An 18,620-nucleotide genomic window follows, 5' to 3' on the forward strand; every position below is an offset into this window, starting at 1 on the left:
GAAAAAGGGGAACGAGAGAAACGAAAAGGGAACACAAGACGGGAAGAAGGGGAAGTGACTTTGAGACTAAAAGAAGCGAAAAGCTACAATTCGATGAACGAGAACGAACATGGCATATCTTCAGCCATCGATTTATCTCTCTATTCTCATCCCCTCCTCCCAACAACCTTCACCAACCTTTCCAACCTTCTCACGCCCTCTGCCTCGTCGTCGTCGTCGTCGTCCTCTCCCTCTTCTCGTCCCGTCCACTTCCTCTCCCTCTCCCAAACAACCCTCCTCACCCTCTCGACCCACTCGACCTCCTTCTTCCTCTTCGCATCTCCAGCCTTCTTTCCTCCTCCTCCTCCTCCCTGCACCACGACGTAAACCCAAACCTTCCCGTCTCCCTCCGACGTCGGTGGGCAGGGTCCTTCCAGTTTCGAGATGAGCAGCTCTCGAACCGATTGAAGAATCAGAGCGAGAGGAGTTCGTTTGACAGAGGCGTAAAGAGCTCGATCGGAGGAGGTTGAAGCAGTGTTGGGTGGCAGGGGAGGAAGGACGATTTGGATCTGGACGAGGGAGCCGGTGGATTGGAAGGTTGCGTTGGAGGGATCGCCTTCGAGTGGGTGAGGAGGGAGGATGGCGCTCTTGGTGGTGGTGCTGCTGAAGAAGAAGGAAGGAGGGAGAGTGAGGGTGGCGAAGTGGACGAGGTTTCGGCCGAGGTAGAGTCGGAGGGAGGGTGGCTGGAGGAAGAGGAAGGGAGAGGGAGGCGCGACGAGATCAGTTTCGAGATGGGAAAGAAGAAAAAGAGAAGAGACACGGACCGTTTTGTAGAAGAAGATACTCCTCCACTGCTTGATGCTTGCGACGTTGATGTTGGAGTAGAGACGAGGGCCGAGGAAGTGGAGGAAGGGACGAGAGAGAGCGGCGAGGGAAGCGAGGGTTTGGGTGTCGACGAGAGGGAGGATGAAGGGAAGGACCTGAAGGGACGGTTGGAACGAGTAGAAAAAAAATTCATTACGAGCCCTCCTCGGACAAGAAAAGAAGAAAGGGAGAGACGAAAGACGAACCGTCATGAACAACCTCGGCAACTCTTCTCGTCTCGACTGAGCCTCACCCACCCTCCCCTTCCCCTTCTCACTCCTGGTCAACCTCCTCTCCTCCTTCTCCTGCCCACCCGCAACAGTTCCCGAAGCTCCTGTTGACTGCTGACTCATCCTTCGGGTCTTGACACTCCAACTTGACTTCGACGCGTCCTCCTCGTGCCTCGTCTCCCTCTCCTTTCCCTTCTCCTTCTTCGACTTCCTCTTCTCTCTTTCCACCGCTTCAACTCCAGCATCATCCTTTCTCTTCCTCCCTCGTGGTGGGACGACGTCGATAGGCTGCGAGTCCTCCTTGTACTGCGAGCTGTCGAGCTCGTCGACTTCCATCTCGTCCTGCTTTTTCGACTCCGGTTCCTCCTCCGCCTGCTGAACGACTCGAGCGAGTCCGGAGGGTTTGGGTTTCTTGACGGTGGGAGGAGGAGGCGAGGGAGCTTTGAGCCAGGTGGTGGAGGTGGTAGTGGCAGTGGAGGAGGAGGAAGAGCGTCGTTGTTTGGAGGAGGAGGAGGGGAGGGGAGCGACCTTGGGCTTCTTGGTGGACGACGACGTCGACGATTCCGAGGGAGCGTCCAGATCGATGAGCTTCCTCTTCTTCTCGTCATGAGGCTGAACGATGAAGGAGGTGGAGGTGGATGCGATTGGTGTTTGAGAGGTTGATCGGTGAGCAGGAGGGGGAGGAGCGGTCGAGAAAGAGGGCAGTGGTGGTTTGGAGGACGAGGAGGAAGCGAGTGGTTGGTTAGGTGAGCGTCTGGCGGAGGGATTGGGAGGTTGAGCGACGGTAGTGGGAGTGGTGGTTGGATGCTGAGCTGCTGGAGCTGAAGTTTGGGCGTCGTTGTTGAGTTCGGGTGAGGAAGAGGAGTCGGAGGAGCCGCTGGAGGAGGACGAGGACGAAGCTTCGTGCTCGTCTTCAAGTGTTGCTGTTTCCTCCTTCTCTTCGACTGTAGATAATGTAGGCTGATGAGGGATGAGGACTGATATGTCGCTGCTGCTGCTGCTGCTGGTACTGCTGCTGGTAGTACTGCTTCTGGAGACGGCGGGGAGGGTGTAGCGGATGGTAGTGATGAGGTCGAGAGCAGCGGCGCGACGGAGTCGAACGTTGAACGCTCGGACGTCCTCGTCTGGATTAGATTGCACGAGAAGAGTAAAAGTCAGCTCGGATGGTGGATGCGAGACGAGAGAGGCTGGAGCTCACCATCGTCGAGGGAAACGTATCCTGATTTATCGTCCTTGAGGATGCTCATCTCGAAAGGTTGATCGTTCGATAAGCCGACCTTGGATCTTACGAGATCGTTCAACGCTTGAATCGTCCATACAACTAAAGGAAAGAAGAGAAAGTCAGCTCGGAGCGTTGGAGCGTTCACCTTGATCACTGCCCTGCTCCTCCCTTCCCTTCCCTTCCCTCTGTAATACACCACTCCTTCTCTTCCAACCAGATACGATTCCATCTACTGACCGTTGGTGACTCTCTGCCAACACCTTGGATTCCCTTTGGAATCCACTCCTTGAAACTCTACGAGAACTCCCTTCCTCCACCTCGTCTGCTCCTCCAACTCCTCCTTCTTCTTCGACGCTTGTTCATCCTCCTTGTTCTCCAACGAGGCCTGATCTGCTTCCGAACTATAGTGCTGCGGAGTCTTCTTGGCCATCTTGCAGTCGACCTGAACGAGAAGGAGAAGAGGAAGAGAAGAGGGGGGAAAGGGAGAGAGGAGGGAGAAGGTGACCGTTGAAAGAAGGAAACGCGATTTCGTTCGAGCTCAAAGTCGCTGAACGGATCCTGTTCCATGTTTTCGCTTTATTTTTCTCTCCTTCCAAACGACTCAAACGGATCCCTCCTCGTTCAGAAATTCTCCCACCTCCTCAATCTCCCGCTACATACAAGAGAGAACGTCGTGCTAAAGGTCAACAGGGACCTGAGTCCGACCAGATGTCGAACGGTTTTCTCTCTCTCGACGCGGAGATGAGAAAAGACGAGCATAGGATCGTTAGGTCGTGAGCATGTACCTCTAACTTTGAGGCACAGGATGGAAGGGGAGAGAGGATGTCAGCATGGTATCTTTGAAACCCGTCGAAACGGAGCGGAACGAAACTCGACTCACCGTCTCGCCTCACTCCTCAATCCCTTCGTCCCTCCCCCCCCCCAACCTCCCCGACTCCAACATCTTCCTACAGGCCTTCTGCTGAGCCGCTTCCTTCGTCCACCCCGTCCCTCTCTCCGACTGATCTCCAACGAGCACCTTCTCCACAAAAGCTTCAACTCCCGTCGCGTCGACCCTCGTCCTCGACTGGAACGACGGAACTCCCAAACCCAGTCGAGCGCTGAGCTCAAAGAGTCGCTTCCTAGGATCGTCGTTGGTAGATCGAGAGGGAGTAGAGTTGGCGGCGGACGTTGACCTGGACTTGGGCTTGGATTTCGGGGGACGGAGAGGAGATGGTTCGGTGGAAGTGTCGACGTTGGGTGAAGGCTGAGGTTTGTCGGAGAGGAGGGACGAGCGGAGGGAGGAAGGGACGATCGGTACCGACTTCTTCTTTTTGGAGTTGGCTTGAGGCTCGAAGGAAAGTTCTTTTGAAGAGGAGGTGGGGCTGGTTGAGGACTGGGAAGTGGCAGAAGGAGGGAGAGGTTCGGAGTTGGGGACGAAAGCCGCAACGACTTCGATGGGTTTCGGAAGATGGGACGGCGATTTTCTGCGACGCGACGAGCGGAGGCAGAGGAAGATCAGCACACGATACAAGAAAGCGGGCGGGAAGAAAGAACGGAAGCTCACGAGGTCGTTGTTGAAACCGCGTCCGCTCCCTCTCCTTCTCCCTCTTCTTCGGACGGAAGACCGACGACCCTCTCGGGTTCCAAGATCTTAGATGCAGGGACCTCGGCAGCTGGAGGAGACTCGGGGCGTCTGTTAGGGATCAGAAAGCGAGTTGTTAGCTCTTCAGCGCGTCGAGAGGAGAAGACAGAATGAACGACGAGAACTCGCTTTGATTCATCATCGCCAGCCCGATCAAGAGCTCCTGACTGCAGTAACGAGGTAGCGGCAGCCTCCTTAGCGATGTCGAGCCTGGATCCTCGACCGACGGCGGATTTCGTCCCAGCTCGAGCCTCGACGACGAAGACCTTTCCGACCATTCCTGAAGTTGAAGGCAGATCGGTCCAGGCAACGACGATCCCTCGTTGTTTGGTGAGAGCCTCGAGCTGAGTAACTTTCGCTAGAAGCGATAGTAAAGAATCGTGAAAGAACGAGTGGAGAAGGTCAGCGCTCGACGTCGACAAAGAGAATCGGAGAAAGAGAGAGGGAGGGAGAGAGATGGTCCTCACGAGATCGAACCAACTGCGCCTTGTAGCTCGAGATGTATGACGAAAACGCCGATTTGCACCACGCGATGGCATCGACCCAGCCTAGCCAGCTTGTAATACCGTTCACGAGAGCTTCGACGACTTCTGCGAGCGTGTCCTCCCCGACCACTTCGAAGGATAGGATCCTCGAAGAGAACGACCAGTCGGTACCGATCGTACGGAGAACATCCACTTGCGTCGATAGAGCGAGGAGAATCTGCTCAAAAGTGGCAGGGACCTGTGTCAGTGACAGAAAGACGACGCGTCGATCGGGAAAGTTGGTGAGATCTCACCGACTTGTCGCTCGACGAGAGCTCCGGATATCGCTGCTGGATGATGTTCTCCAAAGCCTTCTCCATGCTTGAAGGAGTGTACATGTTCAGGTTGTCGTAGTTGTCCTCGGCGTCGAAGGATCGATGGGTGAAGATGGTCTCGAGGAGAGTTGGAGGCAGTCGGTCGAGGATGGAGCGGAGGAGTTGGACGTTTGGCTCCAAGTTGTGAGCGGGGTTGACCGAGGGAGCAGAATCGATTGAGCTGGATAGCTGAGGGAGTGAAAGATTTCTGAAACGTCGCGAAGGAGGAGAAAGATGGGAGGCGATGTCAGCGAAGCAGCGTCGAGATCGAAGAGGGAAGCAAGGACTGACGCGACGCTATCCACGATCTCCATTCCCGTTGTTTTTTCGTGATGACAAGACGATGATGTACTTGAGAACAAGGATCGAGGACGTCAGCCCGCTCTTCGAGAAACAGAGAGCCAAAGGCGAGGTTCTGAAAAGCTCACGAAGGGTCCTGAGCCGAACGGTTCGAAGACGGGATGACCGACGATGTTGTTGAGACGCTGTGGACGTGATCAGTTTAAAGGTCAGTAACCGTGTCTCTAGGAGGACTCAGAGAGACGGGGGAGCTTACTGTTCTCCGGTCGCGTCCTTCGCATCGTCGGTTCCAGGACGAGCGACGTTTCCCTCCATCGAGCGGAAGAGTTGACGAGGCGGAGGAACATCCGAGGAAGCTTCATGTGAGGTTCTGGAGAAGATCGCATCAACGGAAGGAAAGAGAGGAGGAGGTCAGTTGTGTTAGGGCGAAGAGCGTCAAAAAACGAACGCACCCTTCTCCTGATGATCCTCTTTCGGGCATAGATTCAGGGTGTCTCTTGACGAAGAGGGAACGGACGCGATCTGGTGGGAAAAGGAAGAATTCAGCAATCGTGGTGTCGAGGGAGATTTTCGACGCGAGCGACGAGCGAAGGGAAAGGATGAGCCCACCTTCTCCGTTCGTCTCTAGTTCAACCTTCAGCTCCCTGACTGTATCCCCAAGAACAACTCCAAGAAACTCGTAGACTTCGGCATCTCCATCTTGATGAAGCTTAATCCCTCCGACGATCCTGACGAAGACTTCCTCCTCCCTCTCTGGCGACGGCGCAGAGAGTTGAAGAGCTCGATACCTCAGCCCCCAGCGAGAGATGAGCTCGGCGAGAGAAGAGGCAGAGGTTGATTCGGAAACGAGGTGCTAAACAGTATGAGTGGTTGAGACGAGACGAGTCAGCCTAGGAGGGACGAGGGAAGGACAGAGGGAGGGAGGGAGGGAGGAGAGAAGGAAGCATCGAGCTCACGTTCAAAGCTTCGACGGGCAAATCTGGGAAGGATTCGAGCAGGATCCGTCTGACGACTTGACTGAGAGTGAAGATTCCTGTGTTGAAGAGGACGGGAGGAGAGAGGATATGGTTGAGCGTGCTGGGTTGGTTGAAGATAGCGTCGACGAGAGGGATCGGCAGTCGATGGAGGGTGTTCACGAGGAAGGGACCGCCCAAGAAAGAGGTTGGCATAGGAGCTGACATGCTGAGAGGAGGGGTGTGTAAAGACGAGTGGTGGATAGAAGAAGGGGATTCTACATCCAAGAAGGAGTAGAAATCGAGGGTGAGAGTTAGAGGAGAAGGAAGGAAAGGGAATTGAAAAAGGAAGAACGGAGAGCTCGAGCTCAACAGTTTCGACTCCTTCCTTTTCTTTTGCCTCCCAATCGTCAGCATCCCCTCCAGACAAATTTTCTCTTCATTCCCACCATGCCCTTCTTCAAACTCTCTTCCTTTCTACGACGGATCCTACATCTTCCCAAGCGATCCAAGCCTCTACAGCAACCCTCGAGGAATCCCTCCTCCTCCTCCTCTTCCTCTCCTCCCTTTCTTCCGAGGAACCCTCCCTATCCTTCTTCCCTCGCGCCTGAAGATCACTCCATCCATCACTCGAGCCATCCCGTATCGATTCCCCGTCGAAATCTTCGAACGAATCCTCCTCGTCGTCTTCTTCCCTCCAACGGATCTTTCCATCTTCCCTTCTCCTCTCGACCTCATCCGATCCATCTCCTCCTCGTCTCGAAAGGATTCCACCATCTCGCTCTCCCTTACTTCTATAGAAGCATCAACATTCTTCGATCCAAGGATTGGTTCAACCTCTTCAACGAGGATTACTGGATCTTGGGAGGACAGGAGGTTGGGTTGGGAAGAGCCTCGCTCGACGAGAGGAGGAGCTGGGTCGAGGAACTGTTTGTCGAAGATAGAGTCCAAGGAGACGTTGTTTGGCTCCCGGAGGACGCAGAACACTCGAGGATACGGTATCAGGGCAGGCTAGCCCTCAGGGAGCACCCCGTCATCCTCCTCAACGTCTTCCTTCCCGATGTGCGCTCCGTCGTCGTCGTCCCTCCCCTCTTCCCTCGACTCTACGACAATACCCTCCCTCCCTCCCGTGAGAACAAACGCTTACTACGATCTCTAATTCCACCTCCCACTAGACCCTATCACCCTAATCGACTATTTTTCCTACCGAGGCGGAAGGCCAGCCAAAACTGGCACGATGTGATCTGTTTGATAGAATACCCATCGAGAAAGGAAAGGGAAATGAAGCGTCGGAGCACGAAACGCGTTCGTTCCGTTCGTTCTTCTTCGGCGAAAGCTACCTTTCCAAGCAGAAAACCATCAGTGAAAAAGGGAGAACATGCTCATCATCTTTCTCTTTCTCTTTCTCAAAACAAAAAATCAAACCATCCCCGTTCCAACGCGTCCTCGTCTCTCCCCTCTCCCACCTCCTCCTGCTCGCCCACCACTATCGAACTCTCACCTCCCACTCCCACTCCCCACCAAACCTTCCCAAACTCCCCTAACCCCTCCTCCCAACCAACCCAACCCGAACCTTCCCTCTCCCAACCCAAGCTGCCGCCCTCCAGCTCTCCAACTCCAGCTCCTTCCTCCCTGGGAATGAGCTCTCCAAACTCCCACTCCAACCGCTCCCACCACCACCACCACCGCTACCCCTACTGCCCACGATGGAACTCCGAACGGAACGGACGGAGCCGGAGGGAGTCGAACGATCCGTCCAGATCGTTTCTCCTTCTCCTTCTCCGACACGTCGTCCTCCTGCTCCTCCGCCTCCTCCTCCTCCTCGGAATCCGGATCCTCGACGAACGAGAGGTTGACCATCTCTCCGAGCGAAGCGACGATCCGTTCGGCTTCGAGGATGCGTTCCTCTTCCCTTCCCTTCTCCCTCTCCTGCTCGTCGTGCTCGGTGGTGGTCGAAGGAGACGACGAACGAGCTCTCTCCTGCCACTCCTCCTCGTAAGTGAACACGACGCTTCCCGCTCCCATGACCTCCCCGACTCCAACGCCTCCTTCGCTGACGGGCTGGGACGGCGGATGGGAAGCGTAGAGCTGGTTGGTGAGAGCGAAGAGGGTTGGGAGCGGGAGGGGAGGGTGAACTGGTGTTTCGGGGGAAGAAGGGGAGGAGGAGGTGCGTGCGAGAGGTGGAGGTGGTGACGAAGGTGTTTCGGTAGTTGAGGGTGGTGGTGATGGAGGGATGGTAGGGGAAAGAGGAGTTGAAGGGTCCGTCGGTGTTGGAGGAGTTGGAGTCGACGAGACGAGGAACGGAGGAAGGGAGGAGAGGGTTGTGTGAAGCAGGCCTGGGTCCGACGAGAGGTAAGGGGACAGGGTGAGGATAAGTGGCTTCTTGGAGATGATGATCTGATCGAAACGAAGGATGAGCGAAGGAAGAAAGGGTCAGAGACGCGTCGAACGAACTCGAAGAGGAACGTAGAACTCACAGCGACCGAAAGATAAACAACCACGACCGGGTTATGACTCAGCAGGAAATCGAAGAGCAGTTGAATGATGGGGAAGGAGTCGACGTCGTGGGAAAAAAGGGTGAGGAGCCACGAGAGCGCGAAAAAGGGGAGGGGAGTTGCTCTGTTCGACGAAAACCGAGAAACACTTTAGTTTTCTCCCTCCTTCGGAAAAGAAAGAGGGGAACGGGAGGACTCACTGATTAACCAGCTTGCTCAGTTCGGGATCAGCGACTTTCAGCAGTCGTTTCATCAGCCTGAACGAAACCAAACGAGACGAAGAAAACGTGTCAGATCACTCTCTCTCTCTTTTTTTTTCCTTCTGCCACGTCTGCAGAGCCCAAAAACTCACCTCAGCAACCCCATTACCGGTTCCAACCCTTCTCCCATCCCATCCCTGATCCTAAACAAGCTCAACCTCTCCAAACACCTCGCACACAACTCTGCTCGGTCCCTCTCCCACTGTTCCCGTTTCTCCCTCTCCTTCTTGTCCTCCTGCACAACCAACCCGACTGCATTCCCGTTCGGTGATAAAGCCGAACCAGGTCCGAATATCAGACCGTTGACGTGCGACGACGGACCCCTCGAACGCGAGTGCTGAGGCGTGTACAGGGCTGAAGGAGTGCGGGAGTGGGACGGGGTGTTGCTTGTGGGAGGAAGGAGGGTCGATAAGGGAAGAAAAGTGAGGAGAAAGACGGAGGAGATGTCATGAAAGCCCTGGTAGAACGAGCGGGGAACGGAAGAACAAACGCGTCGAGTCAGTTTTGACCGAGGAGATGGAGAGGGAGAGACGCGTGTGGAAGACGAGGATCAGAACTGACTTGGAAGTACCGAAACGGAGGATGTCTCCTCATCACTGTCACTATGAGAGCGTGAAGGGAGCCCTGGAGCTTGAGTCGGTTCTTATGGTTGACTAGACGAAGAAAAAAACGAAGGAAAGAAAACGGGAACGCGTCAGGTCTCACGCTCCCCTCTCTCTCTCTCTTTCCCTCGTTTCCTTCCTGGCCTTCTCGACCTTGCACAGAAACAGATGCGTGCAATCTCACCTTCCGGCCAAACTACGAAGCCTCTCCTCGTATCCAACCGAATCTGTCCTTCGTCTTTATGAACCTCCAACTCCTCCGCTTTCCCTCCTCCCTCGAACAGTCCCCACTCCACGGGTGCTGCTGCTGCTGTTGTTGTCGAAGAAGAGTAGTACGAAGGCGGTGGTGGTGATGTTGGCGAAGAAAGGGAGGGCGAGGAGGGTAACGGTGGGAGGTGGGCGAAGGACTGGGAGGGGGAGGGGAAGAGGAGGGAGGAGGAGGGTTCGTTGTCGACGGGTTGTTGAGTGTGAGAGTGGGAAGAAGAGCGAGAGCGTGTTGAAGTGATGGAGGAGGAAGTGCTATCGTTGTTGAAAAGGGGCGAGTTTCCGTTGGTAGAGAGGAAGGAAGAGTTGAGAGGGGAGGACGAAGAAGTTGAGCTCGTCGCCAAGGTGCCATCTCCTCCCTTCCTTCCTCTCGTTTCCTCCTCCTCCGTCCCGTTCCACTCCAAACCAGCAACCCAATTGCCCTCCATCTCCATCCCATCAAAGCTGGATCGTGCGCTCGACGGAGCCTCATGACGACGAAGGGAAGACGCAGAGGAAGAGGTTTGGATCCACGATTCTCCAAGCTGATGAGTCGAGGACGCTCCTTCGTCCAGTTCGATATCGAGCGACGGAGAGGGTCCTGGAGGGGTGGTCGTTCCTTCTCCTTTTCCTTCTCCTTCTTCGCTCGTCCTCGCCGTCGTCGGAGGCGAATTCGAGTCCATCTCTACCGAAGGAGGCTCGACGGTGTTGACCTCGTCCTGCTCCTTCCCTTCGTTCTCGTCCGTCGTCGTTGTCGTCGTCAATCCCAAAAGAAAGGGCCTTGAAGATACGCAGAATAACAAAGATCAGCGTCTGCTGCGTCTATATATATAGAAGCGGGAAAGCTCACCAAACTCTCGCCCTCGTCTCGTCATCCACGAATCCTCCTTCCAACGAAGCGAGCTCCCGAAGTCGAGCCAGATCCTGAGACGAAAGAGCAGAGAGGATGGATTCCTTCTTGAGAGCGAGGAAGCAAGAGAGAGGAGGCGGTGAGGATGGTGGAGAAGAGGGGGTTGACATCCTCCTGGGACGAGACGACGAAGTGGATGTTTAAGGGAAAGAGGGAGCGAGGTCCTGCGTGCGTCACTTTCTTTCTTTCTTTCTTTCTTTCTTTCTTTCTTTCTTTCTTTCTTTCTTTCTTTCTTTCCCCTTTGCTTTTTCTTCGCCTCGCCGGCGCTGATCAAAAGAAAGAACGGCAGCATGCTAGTGGTAACAGTTGCCCTCTTACCACCGCCTGCCTCTGCCTAATCCAACCCGCCCACGAGCTTACTTCCCAGCTCCCTCTTCCTCGTCCGAATCCAACTCCTCCCTCCTCCTCTCCTCCTCCTCCGCCTTCAACGCGGCCAGAATCTCATCCCTGAACGCCAGAAGCTCGATCGACGAAGGCTCGTATTCCAGTCCGAGGTTGATGGCGCTGTGCGAACGAGGACGACGAAAGGAGGTCAGTCAGGAGGAGGGAGAGACGAGAGAGCGTGACGGGTACGTACGTGAGAGCATCTTGGGGTCGGGAGAGGCCGAGGAGAGCTCTGTAAAAATGATAGGGAAAGGAAGGGGGTTAGGAAGGGCGAATGCGAAGGGTCTGGAGGAAGACAAAGGCGCGAGAGAAAGAAAAGAGACGAAGACGAGAGACTCACTTTGCCTTCCTGAAATGACCCTTGGACCAAGGTCGCTTCATCTTGACCACCGCATCCGCATCAGCGTAACTTGCAGGCCACTGGAGAAAACCCAAAGCAATCCTGTGTCAGCTCGGGTTTCTCTCTCGATCCAAAGTTTGTCCCGAATCTCTCCTCTCTCCCTCTCCCTCTCCCTCTCCCTCCTCCAGATCCCAAAAGCTCCAACTCACATCTCCCATCGCACCGTAGGCTGCACTCCTGTTGCACAAGACGGTGCTCATCTCCTCCTTGAAGATGCCCGATGCTTCCCAGGGCATGCGTTGGGAGGCGACGGCGAGGGAGGCAGAGTAGAGGAGGATCGATTGATCGTACGAGCGGGCTTTGAATTTGGCCTGGAGCAAAGGAGGAGAGGCAGTTGAGTTAGCGAGCAGCGATGAAAGAGGAGAAACCGATTGGTGGGTGGAAGCAAGAAGAGGAAGAAAAAACGGAGGGAAGGAGATGGGATGTTGAGCTCGGCGATTCCCTTCCCTTTCCTTCGACATCGCTCCTCTCCCTACGAAACCCTTCATACGCGCGCCAACACGCTCTCTCCTATACATTATACACCTCAACATATAGCCCTTAACTCGAAATCAACCCTGAAGCCTACTCACATTCCCCTCGTCCTTCAGCTTTACGACCTGAGCGCTCCTGCCCTGATCGATCTTCTGAGGCGGCGGCGGGATCGCCTGAGGTGGTGCCGTCTTGAAGAGTTTAGCGAGCGAGTTGATTCCGTCCAGGATTTCCTGAGGGGAAGGATCTCCTTGAACGAGCGAAGGCGACGAGACAAAGTCGGGAGGGAGAGAGAGAGAGTGCTCGGTTCGGTTGATCGTGAACGGCAGGGGAGTGAACGGCTGCAAGGGAGAGACGAGAGAGAGTCCGAGGTTAGCGTAGGATAGTATAGATGCTGCGCGGAATATTCTCCGACGAGTGACGGAAGCAAACAGAGCAAGAGAGAGCCTCCTCCTCGACCTCCTCCTCGCTCCTTCCCTTCTTTCGCTTGCTGCTCACTCACCTCGTCGTCTATACTCGGTAAGGTTTGAGCTCTCTGCAAGTTCTGCTGCTTGGTATGTTCCAGTTGAGCTTGATGCTGCATCTGAGCCTGGACGAACGCCTTCTGTTGATCCAGAGTCATCCCTGGAGGCCCGTTGAACGTGTGCGTCGTCGGGCCAGGAGCAGGACCGGGAGGAGGAGGAGGAGGAGCCTGAGAAGGAAAGAACGAGTCAGTGACCAGATGGAGGCGCGAACATCAGAGATGAAGAACTCACGGTAGACATGGCAAAGAGACGAAAGAGAGAAAGGGAAGAAGGAGAAGGTGAGGGGCGGAGGGAAGGAGGTGAGCTGGCGAGCTTCGACGAAAGAGAGATCCGGCTTGTATTTCTTTCAGAGCCTTTTTTAATGTATAAAGGGGTTTTGTATGGAGAACGTTGATTTAAGCGTGGATTTAATTTCAAGAGGTGGTATCGAAAAGAGAAGGACAGGAGAGAGGAGGAGAGTCGAGCGAGCGAGATCAAGAACGCGTTGAGCTCTTTTCGTCCTCCTCTATTCTCTCCCTCGGCATCGTCTGATTGAACCTGACTCTCCCCTTCACCGGCTCTCATCAAGCTCAAATATTTCCCACGTTCGTGAGGTCTCCTTCTCTCGTCCCTCGCTGTTCGAAGTCGCAAACTCATGGTCGCGTCACACACCCTCCAGCCCTCCTCCGTCCCTTCTCCCCTTCACCATCCCCTGCACAACCTTCAAATGCTCCAGCCCACATCCACCCCACCCTTCCTCCCACTCCCTCTCTCCATCTCCGACAACCCTGTACTTCCTCTCCTTCCCGCACCCTTCCACCTTGCAAACTCCCTTCCCTCCCTCTCTCCTCTTCCTCACCGCTCCCTCCCGTCCACCAAGCTTAGCGAGGTAAATCGGATCCGCAGGCGCCGAGAGCGTAACGGTGAAGATCCCAGTCTTGATGGAAGTGACGGTTCGGAAAACGGTGGGCGCAGGTGGAGGGAGAGCGGGTTGGTTGGAGGAGGAAGGGTCGTTGAGATCGGTGTTGGGGTTGGCTGAGCGGGCGCCTCGAGAGCGAGAGGATTGAGACTTGAGGAGACGGTTGATGGTTTCGATCTGTGGTGGGTGGGGGAAGGGAGAGGAGGGTTAGACTCGACGCTCGACGTGCCGACGAAAAACATCGAACGCACCTTATCGTCCTCCAGCTTCTTCTCACTCTGGTTCTTCCTCCTCCTGGCAGTTTCAGCTCTTCGAGCTTCTCGTTCAGCTTCGGTGAGGGTTCCTCCTTTGAACTCTGTGGGACGCGAAACCGAAACGAAGAGAGGACGCGTCAGTTTTCGACGTCGCTCGACTGCTTCCCGTGGTTCCCTCTATCTAACAAGAGCTCGATCAAGATCAAGAAGAGAAAGAGAAGAACGCGTCAAGCTCACCAGCAGGCAACTCCAACAGCTCTCCACTCAAGCTCATATCTCCCTGAGCCGCTCTCTGCCTCGCCGTCAGATGCGAGTTGGCGAACGGATCCAGCCTCGATCTTCTCTGAGGTTCCTCCTCCTGTTCCGAGTCACTGAAGATGTCGTCGTCCGAGAGAGCAGTAGCGGCTGGGGTGTCGTTGATATCGGAGTCTTCGAGTTCGTCTTCTTCGAGTTCTTCCTCCTCCTCCTCTTCCTCTTCCTCCTCGTCGGAGGAGGGTTCGAGCTCGTCTTCGTCGTCTTGAGCTAAGAAGGATACAGAAGAAGCGGGGAGTAGTGGTCAGAAAGAGTCGAAGGACGGATTTGGTGAAGAAGAGAAGAGCGAGCGAGGCGATCGACGCGTCTTGCTTTCGTCGAAAAGAAACGAGCCTCAAAACTCACCAGGTTCCTCAAACACCACAGCTCTCCCCTTTCCCTTCCCACTACTCCCTGCTACTGCACTCTTCCTTGAACCTGCTCCGTTTCCACCTCCGCCAGCCGGACTGCTTGGATTACTGACGTCCGAGCTGAGTTTGAGCTTGATCTTGAACGCTCCACCTTCGGATTTCTGTTTCTTAGAGGGAGACGGTCGAGAGCTCGATGAGGCGCCGGGTGGTGGTAACGGTCTGGAGGAAGAGGAGGCGGTAGGTCGTGGCGCACGGCCAGGGGAGGAGGGAGGAGAGGACATGGAGGAGGAGGAGGAGGCCTGGGAGGAGGGACCTGGAGGTGCGAGAGGAGAGAAGAGAGATTAAAGACGGAGGAGGGAGTCAGAAAATGAAGGACGATAGGATGAGGAGGAAGTAGCAGTGGATGATCGAAGGTAAGGAAGAAGTCGAGTGGGAAGGAGAAGGAAGTTGAGCTCGACCATCCGGCCGTCGACCTCTCTTCCATCTCTCGTTGGCTATCCGTTTGACGAACAACAGAGCCGACACTTCTGATATAGGCTCATTGCCACCCGTCACAGTAGTAGATCTACGTTTAGCTTCCGTGTTGTCGAGTCGAGCAGGACGGGAAGTCTCCCTCGTCGTCGTCGAGCTCAACTCCGTTCTTCCTCCCTTCCTTCCTTCCTCTGTTCTGCCGTCCTCCGTTCCTCTACGACGTGATCAACTAGACGACGCGTCCGACGCTTTGTTGGATCATCCCTCAAAGCCCTCCAACCTTCGAGCAAACTCCCGTCCCTAGATTCCCCTCGAACCAAAAAACAGTGGAGCTCACCTTGATTCCTTCCTCCCGTCTCTTCGTCTTCCATCTCAACGTCCTCCTCGAGCTCATCCTGCAAGATCACAGAAACAGGAGTATAACACAATGTCAGCTCTGCCGTCCTCTAGAGTAAAAGGGGCATCCAGTTCGGAGAAAGCGGCCAGCGTCTCGACAGGAAGGGAAGGAGAAGAAAGTGAGACGAACCTCCTCGTCCTCTTCCGATTCGGATTGGATCGTTCGTCCCTTGTTGGATAGTTTGGCCATATTAAAAATACGGTGGAAATGTAGATGTGGGTTTGAAAGAGGAGTGGTGGACGTGGGCTAAGGTGAGCGTCGGAGGAGGTGGTGGTTTGGGAGGAAGGGAGAGGGTGAGGTCGAAGGGAGGAAGGCGAAGAGCGGACAAGCTCGTCTATTTCCCATTTTCTTATTTTTCTTGATCCAGAAGAGACCAAGATCTCTCTCTTCAAGCACTGATATCTTTTTCGTAATTCATAAAATGCTTCCGAGGGGCTCGCGAAGGCAGCGAAAGCGAACGAGATGGACGACACTCCTCTTTCCTCCGTCGCTCTCCTTCTCCTTCCCTTTTCCGTATGTTGAATGCATTTAAGAGTTTTTGTTCGTTACTACTTCCCACTATCCTCCACCTTCCTGTGTCCTTCTCGAACTCGACTTGATATCCTTCGTAGATCTGCTGACGGAGTTCCCGACAGGTCGACGTTGAGTCGAAGCTCACGTCCTCCTCCTCCTTCTTCCGTCGAGCGTTCAAGCCCTCATGCTGGCCCCTCCGCTCTGTATAATCCAGGCACGACACATAGATAGGAAGTCAGCTTCTCTAACTCCTACAATCTGAGGATCCTCACACGAAGGGCAACGAGTGAGTAGAAAAGAGAAGCTCGCAAACTGACCATGACCGCCTCGAGCTCGCTCTCGTCAAACTTCAACCTCCCCAACCAGAACCTCGAAGGACTGCTGAACTCGTCGGCGTAGTCTGCAGCAGGTCCCTTCTTTCCTCCGGTACTGAAAGTTTTAGCAGCCGAGGGGGAAGGGAACGAGTTGGAAACCGGAGGAGGAGCGAACGAAGCTGATTTGGCCGAGTTGAGGAGAGACGTCAAGTACGACGACGACGAAATGATGGTCGAGGTGGCGGAAGGGTGAGGGTGAGGAGTAGAGGAGTCTGTGTACGAGTGGAAGGTCAAAGGATGCGCGTGTCAGTTATGACTCGGAGGGAAGACGAAGATTGGAAGGGAAGGAGAAGGCGAGAGAGAAACGAACGGTTTGCCCATCGGTTTGCTGCTCCTGTGAACTTGATCATAGGGACTCGGTGCCACTGCTCGAGGGCTTTAACGGTGACGTGCATGGCTGAAGGGTGGTGAGAAAAAAGGAGGGTGGAAAAAGAGGGGAGATAGGCCGGTGTTTTGGTTGAGGAAGAGGTGAGAAGGAGGGAAGGAGGAGAAAGGGCGAGCTTGAAACCCGAAGAGGAGGCAAGATCCGAAGCGATCCGAGATTTTATATATTTGGTGGAGAGGACCTGTAAGGCAAGCACAGTTTGTCCATTCCTCGGTGTGAGGAAAGCTTGCGTTTCAAGAATTCCAAGCAAGAGCAAGAGCAGCAAAAAAAAAAAACGGAGCTCGACGCGTCTTCCTCTCTCCTTACCAGGACCAACTGTCTTTCAGGAATCTGCATATCTTCTTTCGAGGCTGCCGAGAATCATCGCTCTCCAATAGCTGTGCACAACAACAGGAGACGGATCTAAACCTGAAGCTCTACCAACCCTCCCTTCGCCCATCTCTTCTCCTCCTCAGATCCCCTCCACCTTCCCCTTGTAGATCGCGTCCAACCCACTCCTCTTCCTGACCTCATCGAACACCATCTGAGCCAGCTTGGTGTCCTTCCAGTTACACTTCTCTTCCTCCAGCTTCCCATCCCGGATCGCTCTCGCAACCGCGTCTCCTTGCCAGTGCATCCCTCGACCGCTCTTGATCGGGTAGGAGGAGGTAGTTGATGACGCCTCGGCGAGACTGGAAGTTGTGGATTGAGGCTTGGCGAAGAGATGGACGGTGAAGGAGGAAGGGTAGGGTGAAGCGCCGTGGAGAGCTAGCCGATCGAACGAGAAGAAGGCAGGGGAGACGTGCGTTAGTGCGACGAGTTTTGAGAGATGACGGTGAAAATGCACGAACTAAGAGTTCCGAGGGTTCCAGTGACGACAATGCACGAGTCTGGAGTAGGAGTGTCGAGAGCGACAGAGCAGCTCGCCTTAAGAAGGAAGGACGTGTTCGAGCAAAGTCAGACTCGACGCGTCTTTCCAATGAAAGCGAAGCCGGTTCACTCACTGTAGCACCCATATTCTCATAAAGCATGACCCAAGTCATAGCAGCGTCCACTCCCGTCCTCTTATCGATCCTCATCGTCGCTTTGATCTCGGTGGGGAACTCCTGCTCGTTCTCGGGGTGTTGATAGAGGAAGAGGGTCGACCAGAGTAGAGCGTAGGGTCCGAGATCGTAGAAGGCGCCACCAGCGAGAGTTGGGTTGAGCATTCGATGGGCATGGTCTAGGTCTGGAGGGAGATATATGAGTTCGACGACGACGCGTGAGGAGGGAGCCTCAGGAAACAGAAGATGGAACGAACCTCCAAAATCCTTGTCAAACCTAGAGTCCACTCGCTTGATAGCTCCAAGAGCTCCTCCGAATACAACCCTTTGGGCAGCAGCGACCACGGGTTGGTAGCGCTGAGATGACGAGCGTCGAAGCAAGGGAGGGAGGGAGAAGGTGAGCTCGACTTTCCGGCAGTCGTCGAAGAGCTAAAGTGAATCACCGTCCACACAGCTTCCATCAGGAAGCAGCCATTCTTCTCAGCGAGAGCGAAAAGCTCATCGGATTGAGCTGAGGTCAAGACGAAAGGCTGAATGCGAGGGAAGGATCAGCCTCGGAGGTGAGCGGAGGAGGAGGGGAAGAGTAGCTCGCCTTTTCGCAGAGAACGTTCTTGGAGTGAAGAAGCGCATCTTTTACGTTCTGGTAGTGCTGAGGATGAGGAGTACCGACGTAGACGACATTGACTTCCTTTGAAGGTAGAGAAGAAAAGACGGGGCGAGAAGGAGGGGAAGGGAGGGCGTGAGCTCGAGCTCGATTCGTTCCCTTCTCTGGCTGTTCTTCCAATGAAACCCAGCTCTCCTCGAGCGATGACCTAAGAGACTCACAGGACAAGAGTACAGTTCCTCGTAGCTCCCAAAAGCTTGGGTTTCCATCCTCTTTGGCAGATGAGCCTCGACGAACTTGACGGCCTTCTCCTTCGAGCGAGATGCGACAGCGACGATCTGGTGCTGAACGTCAGAGACATCACGACTGAACAAAGAAAACGGAAGAGGAGCTTGATATCAGCGAAGCACGCAGTGTTGAATGAAAATCGGGTGAACGGACTCTGAGGGAGGGAGAAGGAGATCCTGAGAAGGCGAGGAAGGGAGAGACGGGTGAGCTTCGTTGTTTTCGCCTTCGATCTCCTTTGCGTTTGGGAGATTTACCTTGATCATACGTTCGACGATCCCCCCAGTTGAGATGAAACCCCATCGAAGAGTGAAGACCATGATGCCTTGAGTAAGTGAAAGAAAAAGTTTGAAGGAGGGAGGGAGATGGCGGTGGGAGGGAGGAGAGTGAAAGTGACGGTGGGGAAGAGGGAGAGTTTAACACAGATCGCCTTCACGACGCTTTCAAGATCTGAGA

General features: G+C 54.7%; 10 protein-coding genes across 10 annotated transcripts; 1 reads left to right on the plus strand and 9 right to left on the minus strand.

The window, feature by feature from the left end:
- Nucleotides 1–54: 54 nt before the first annotated feature.
- Nucleotides 55–2,692, minus strand: BDY24DRAFT_30531 (uncharacterized protein). The gene is made up of 2 exons (XM_076637033.1): nucleotides 2,272–2,692; nucleotides 55–2,197 (listed from the first exon to the last, which is right to left on the minus strand). The coding sequence occupies exons 1-2, from the start codon at nucleotides 2,522–2,524 to the stop codon at nucleotides 147–149; spliced, it is 2,304 nt and encodes a 767-aa protein (XP_076497333.1). The 5' UTR covers nucleotides 2,525–2,692; the 3' UTR covers nucleotides 55–146.
- A 256-nt stretch (nucleotides 2,693–2,948) lies between these two features.
- BDY24DRAFT_30548 (uncharacterized protein) lies at nucleotides 2,949–4,778 on the minus strand. The gene is made up of 4 exons (XM_076637034.1): nucleotides 4,387–4,778; nucleotides 4,049–4,277; nucleotides 3,842–3,970; nucleotides 2,949–3,761 (listed from the first exon to the last, which is right to left on the minus strand). The coding sequence occupies exons 1-4, from the start codon at nucleotides 4,456–4,458 to the stop codon at nucleotides 3,172–3,174; spliced, it is 1,020 nt and encodes a 339-aa protein (XP_076497334.1). The 5' UTR covers nucleotides 4,459–4,778; the 3' UTR covers nucleotides 2,949–3,171.
- BDY24DRAFT_30551 (uncharacterized protein) lies at nucleotides 4,542–5,942 on the minus strand. The gene is made up of 6 exons (XM_076637035.1): nucleotides 5,667–5,942; nucleotides 5,510–5,579; nucleotides 5,314–5,427; nucleotides 5,186–5,242; nucleotides 5,049–5,108; nucleotides 4,542–4,965 (listed from the first exon to the last, which is right to left on the minus strand). The coding sequence occupies exons 2-6, from the start codon at nucleotides 5,536–5,538 to the stop codon at nucleotides 4,626–4,628; spliced, it is 600 nt and encodes a 199-aa protein (XP_076497335.1). The 5' UTR covers nucleotides 5,539–5,579; nucleotides 5,667–5,942; the 3' UTR covers nucleotides 4,542–4,625.
- Nucleotides 5,943–6,460: 518 nt separating this feature from the next.
- Nucleotides 6,461–7,200, plus strand: BDY24DRAFT_414395 (uncharacterized protein; the record flags this gene model as incomplete). Its single annotated transcript, XM_076643305.1, has 2 exons — nucleotides 6,461–7,072; nucleotides 7,186–7,200. The coding sequence occupies 2 exons, from the start codon at nucleotides 6,461–6,463 to the stop codon at nucleotides 7,198–7,200; spliced, it is 627 nt and encodes a 208-aa protein (XP_076497336.1).
- Nucleotides 7,201–7,369: 169 nt separating this feature from the next.
- On the minus strand, nucleotides 7,370–10,666 carry GYP8 (GTPase-activating protein GYP8). The gene is made up of 7 exons (XM_076640052.1): nucleotides 10,461–10,666; nucleotides 9,552–10,390; nucleotides 9,327–9,418; nucleotides 8,858–9,222; nucleotides 8,706–8,762; nucleotides 8,488–8,629; nucleotides 7,370–8,407 (listed from the first exon to the last, which is right to left on the minus strand). Exons 1-7 carry the CDS (start codon nucleotides 10,628–10,630, stop codon nucleotides 7,508–7,510), a joined length of 2,565 nt encoding a protein of 854 aa, XP_076497337.1. The 5' UTR covers nucleotides 10,631–10,666; the 3' UTR covers nucleotides 7,370–7,507.
- Nucleotides 10,667–10,857: 191 nt separating this feature from the next.
- On the minus strand, nucleotides 10,858–12,580 carry BDY24DRAFT_386083 (uncharacterized protein). Its single transcript, XM_076640053.1, has 7 exons — nucleotides 12,531–12,580; nucleotides 12,278–12,466; nucleotides 11,877–12,116; nucleotides 11,454–11,615; nucleotides 11,245–11,324; nucleotides 11,098–11,136; nucleotides 10,858–11,024 (listed from the first exon to the last, which is right to left on the minus strand). The coding sequence occupies exons 1-7, from the start codon at nucleotides 12,537–12,539 to the stop codon at nucleotides 10,877–10,879; spliced, it is 867 nt and encodes a 288-aa protein (XP_076497338.1). The 5' UTR covers nucleotides 12,540–12,580; the 3' UTR covers nucleotides 10,858–10,876.
- Nucleotides 12,581–13,040: 460 nt separating this feature from the next.
- Nucleotides 13,041–13,973, minus strand: BDY24DRAFT_386086 (uncharacterized protein). The gene is made up of 2 exons (XM_076640054.1): nucleotides 13,689–13,973; nucleotides 13,041–13,552 (listed from the first exon to the last, which is right to left on the minus strand). The coding sequence occupies exons 1-2, from the start codon at nucleotides 13,723–13,725 to the stop codon at nucleotides 13,134–13,136; spliced, it is 456 nt and encodes a 151-aa protein (XP_076497339.1). The 5' UTR covers nucleotides 13,726–13,973; the 3' UTR covers nucleotides 13,041–13,133.
- BDY24DRAFT_30688 (uncharacterized protein) lies at nucleotides 13,732–15,336 on the minus strand. Its single transcript, XM_076637036.1, has 4 exons — nucleotides 15,111–15,336; nucleotides 14,922–14,979; nucleotides 14,109–14,650; nucleotides 13,732–13,973 (listed from the first exon to the last, which is right to left on the minus strand). The coding sequence occupies exons 1-3, from the start codon at nucleotides 15,168–15,170 to the stop codon at nucleotides 14,160–14,162; spliced, it is 609 nt and encodes a 202-aa protein (XP_076497340.1). The 5' UTR covers nucleotides 15,171–15,336; the 3' UTR covers nucleotides 13,732–13,973; nucleotides 14,109–14,159.
- Nucleotides 15,337–15,414: 78 nt separating this feature from the next.
- KGD4 (alpha-ketoglutarate dehydrogenase subunit KGD4) lies at nucleotides 15,415–16,337 on the minus strand. The gene is made up of 3 exons (XM_076644539.1): nucleotides 16,179–16,337; nucleotides 15,812–16,080; nucleotides 15,415–15,695 (listed from the first exon to the last, which is right to left on the minus strand). The coding sequence occupies exons 1-3, from the start codon at nucleotides 16,261–16,263 to the stop codon at nucleotides 15,669–15,671; spliced, it is 381 nt and encodes a 126-aa protein (XP_076497341.1). The 5' UTR covers nucleotides 16,264–16,337; the 3' UTR covers nucleotides 15,415–15,668.
- A 261-nt stretch (nucleotides 16,338–16,598) lies between these two features.
- BDY24DRAFT_386095 (Gfo/Idh/MocA family protein) lies at nucleotides 16,599–18,551 on the minus strand. The gene is made up of 9 exons (XM_076640055.1): nucleotides 18,422–18,551; nucleotides 18,321–18,343; nucleotides 18,101–18,245; nucleotides 17,868–17,963; nucleotides 17,719–17,805; nucleotides 17,533–17,632; nucleotides 17,237–17,460; nucleotides 17,084–17,159; nucleotides 16,599–17,000 (listed from the first exon to the last, which is right to left on the minus strand). Exons 1-9 carry the CDS (start codon nucleotides 18,482–18,484, stop codon nucleotides 16,705–16,707), a joined length of 1,110 nt encoding a protein of 369 aa, XP_076497342.1. The 5' UTR covers nucleotides 18,485–18,551; the 3' UTR covers nucleotides 16,599–16,704.
- Nucleotides 18,552–18,620: the final 69 nt, after the last annotated feature.

Source organism: Mrakia frigida (assembly GCF_051309035.1).
Source record: "Mrakia frigida strain ATCC 22029 unplaced genomic scaffold BDY24scaffold_12, whole genome shotgun sequence".
In the NCBI taxonomy this organism is placed as follows: Eukaryota; Fungi; Basidiomycota; class Tremellomycetes; order Cystofilobasidiales; family Mrakiaceae; genus Mrakia; species Mrakia frigida.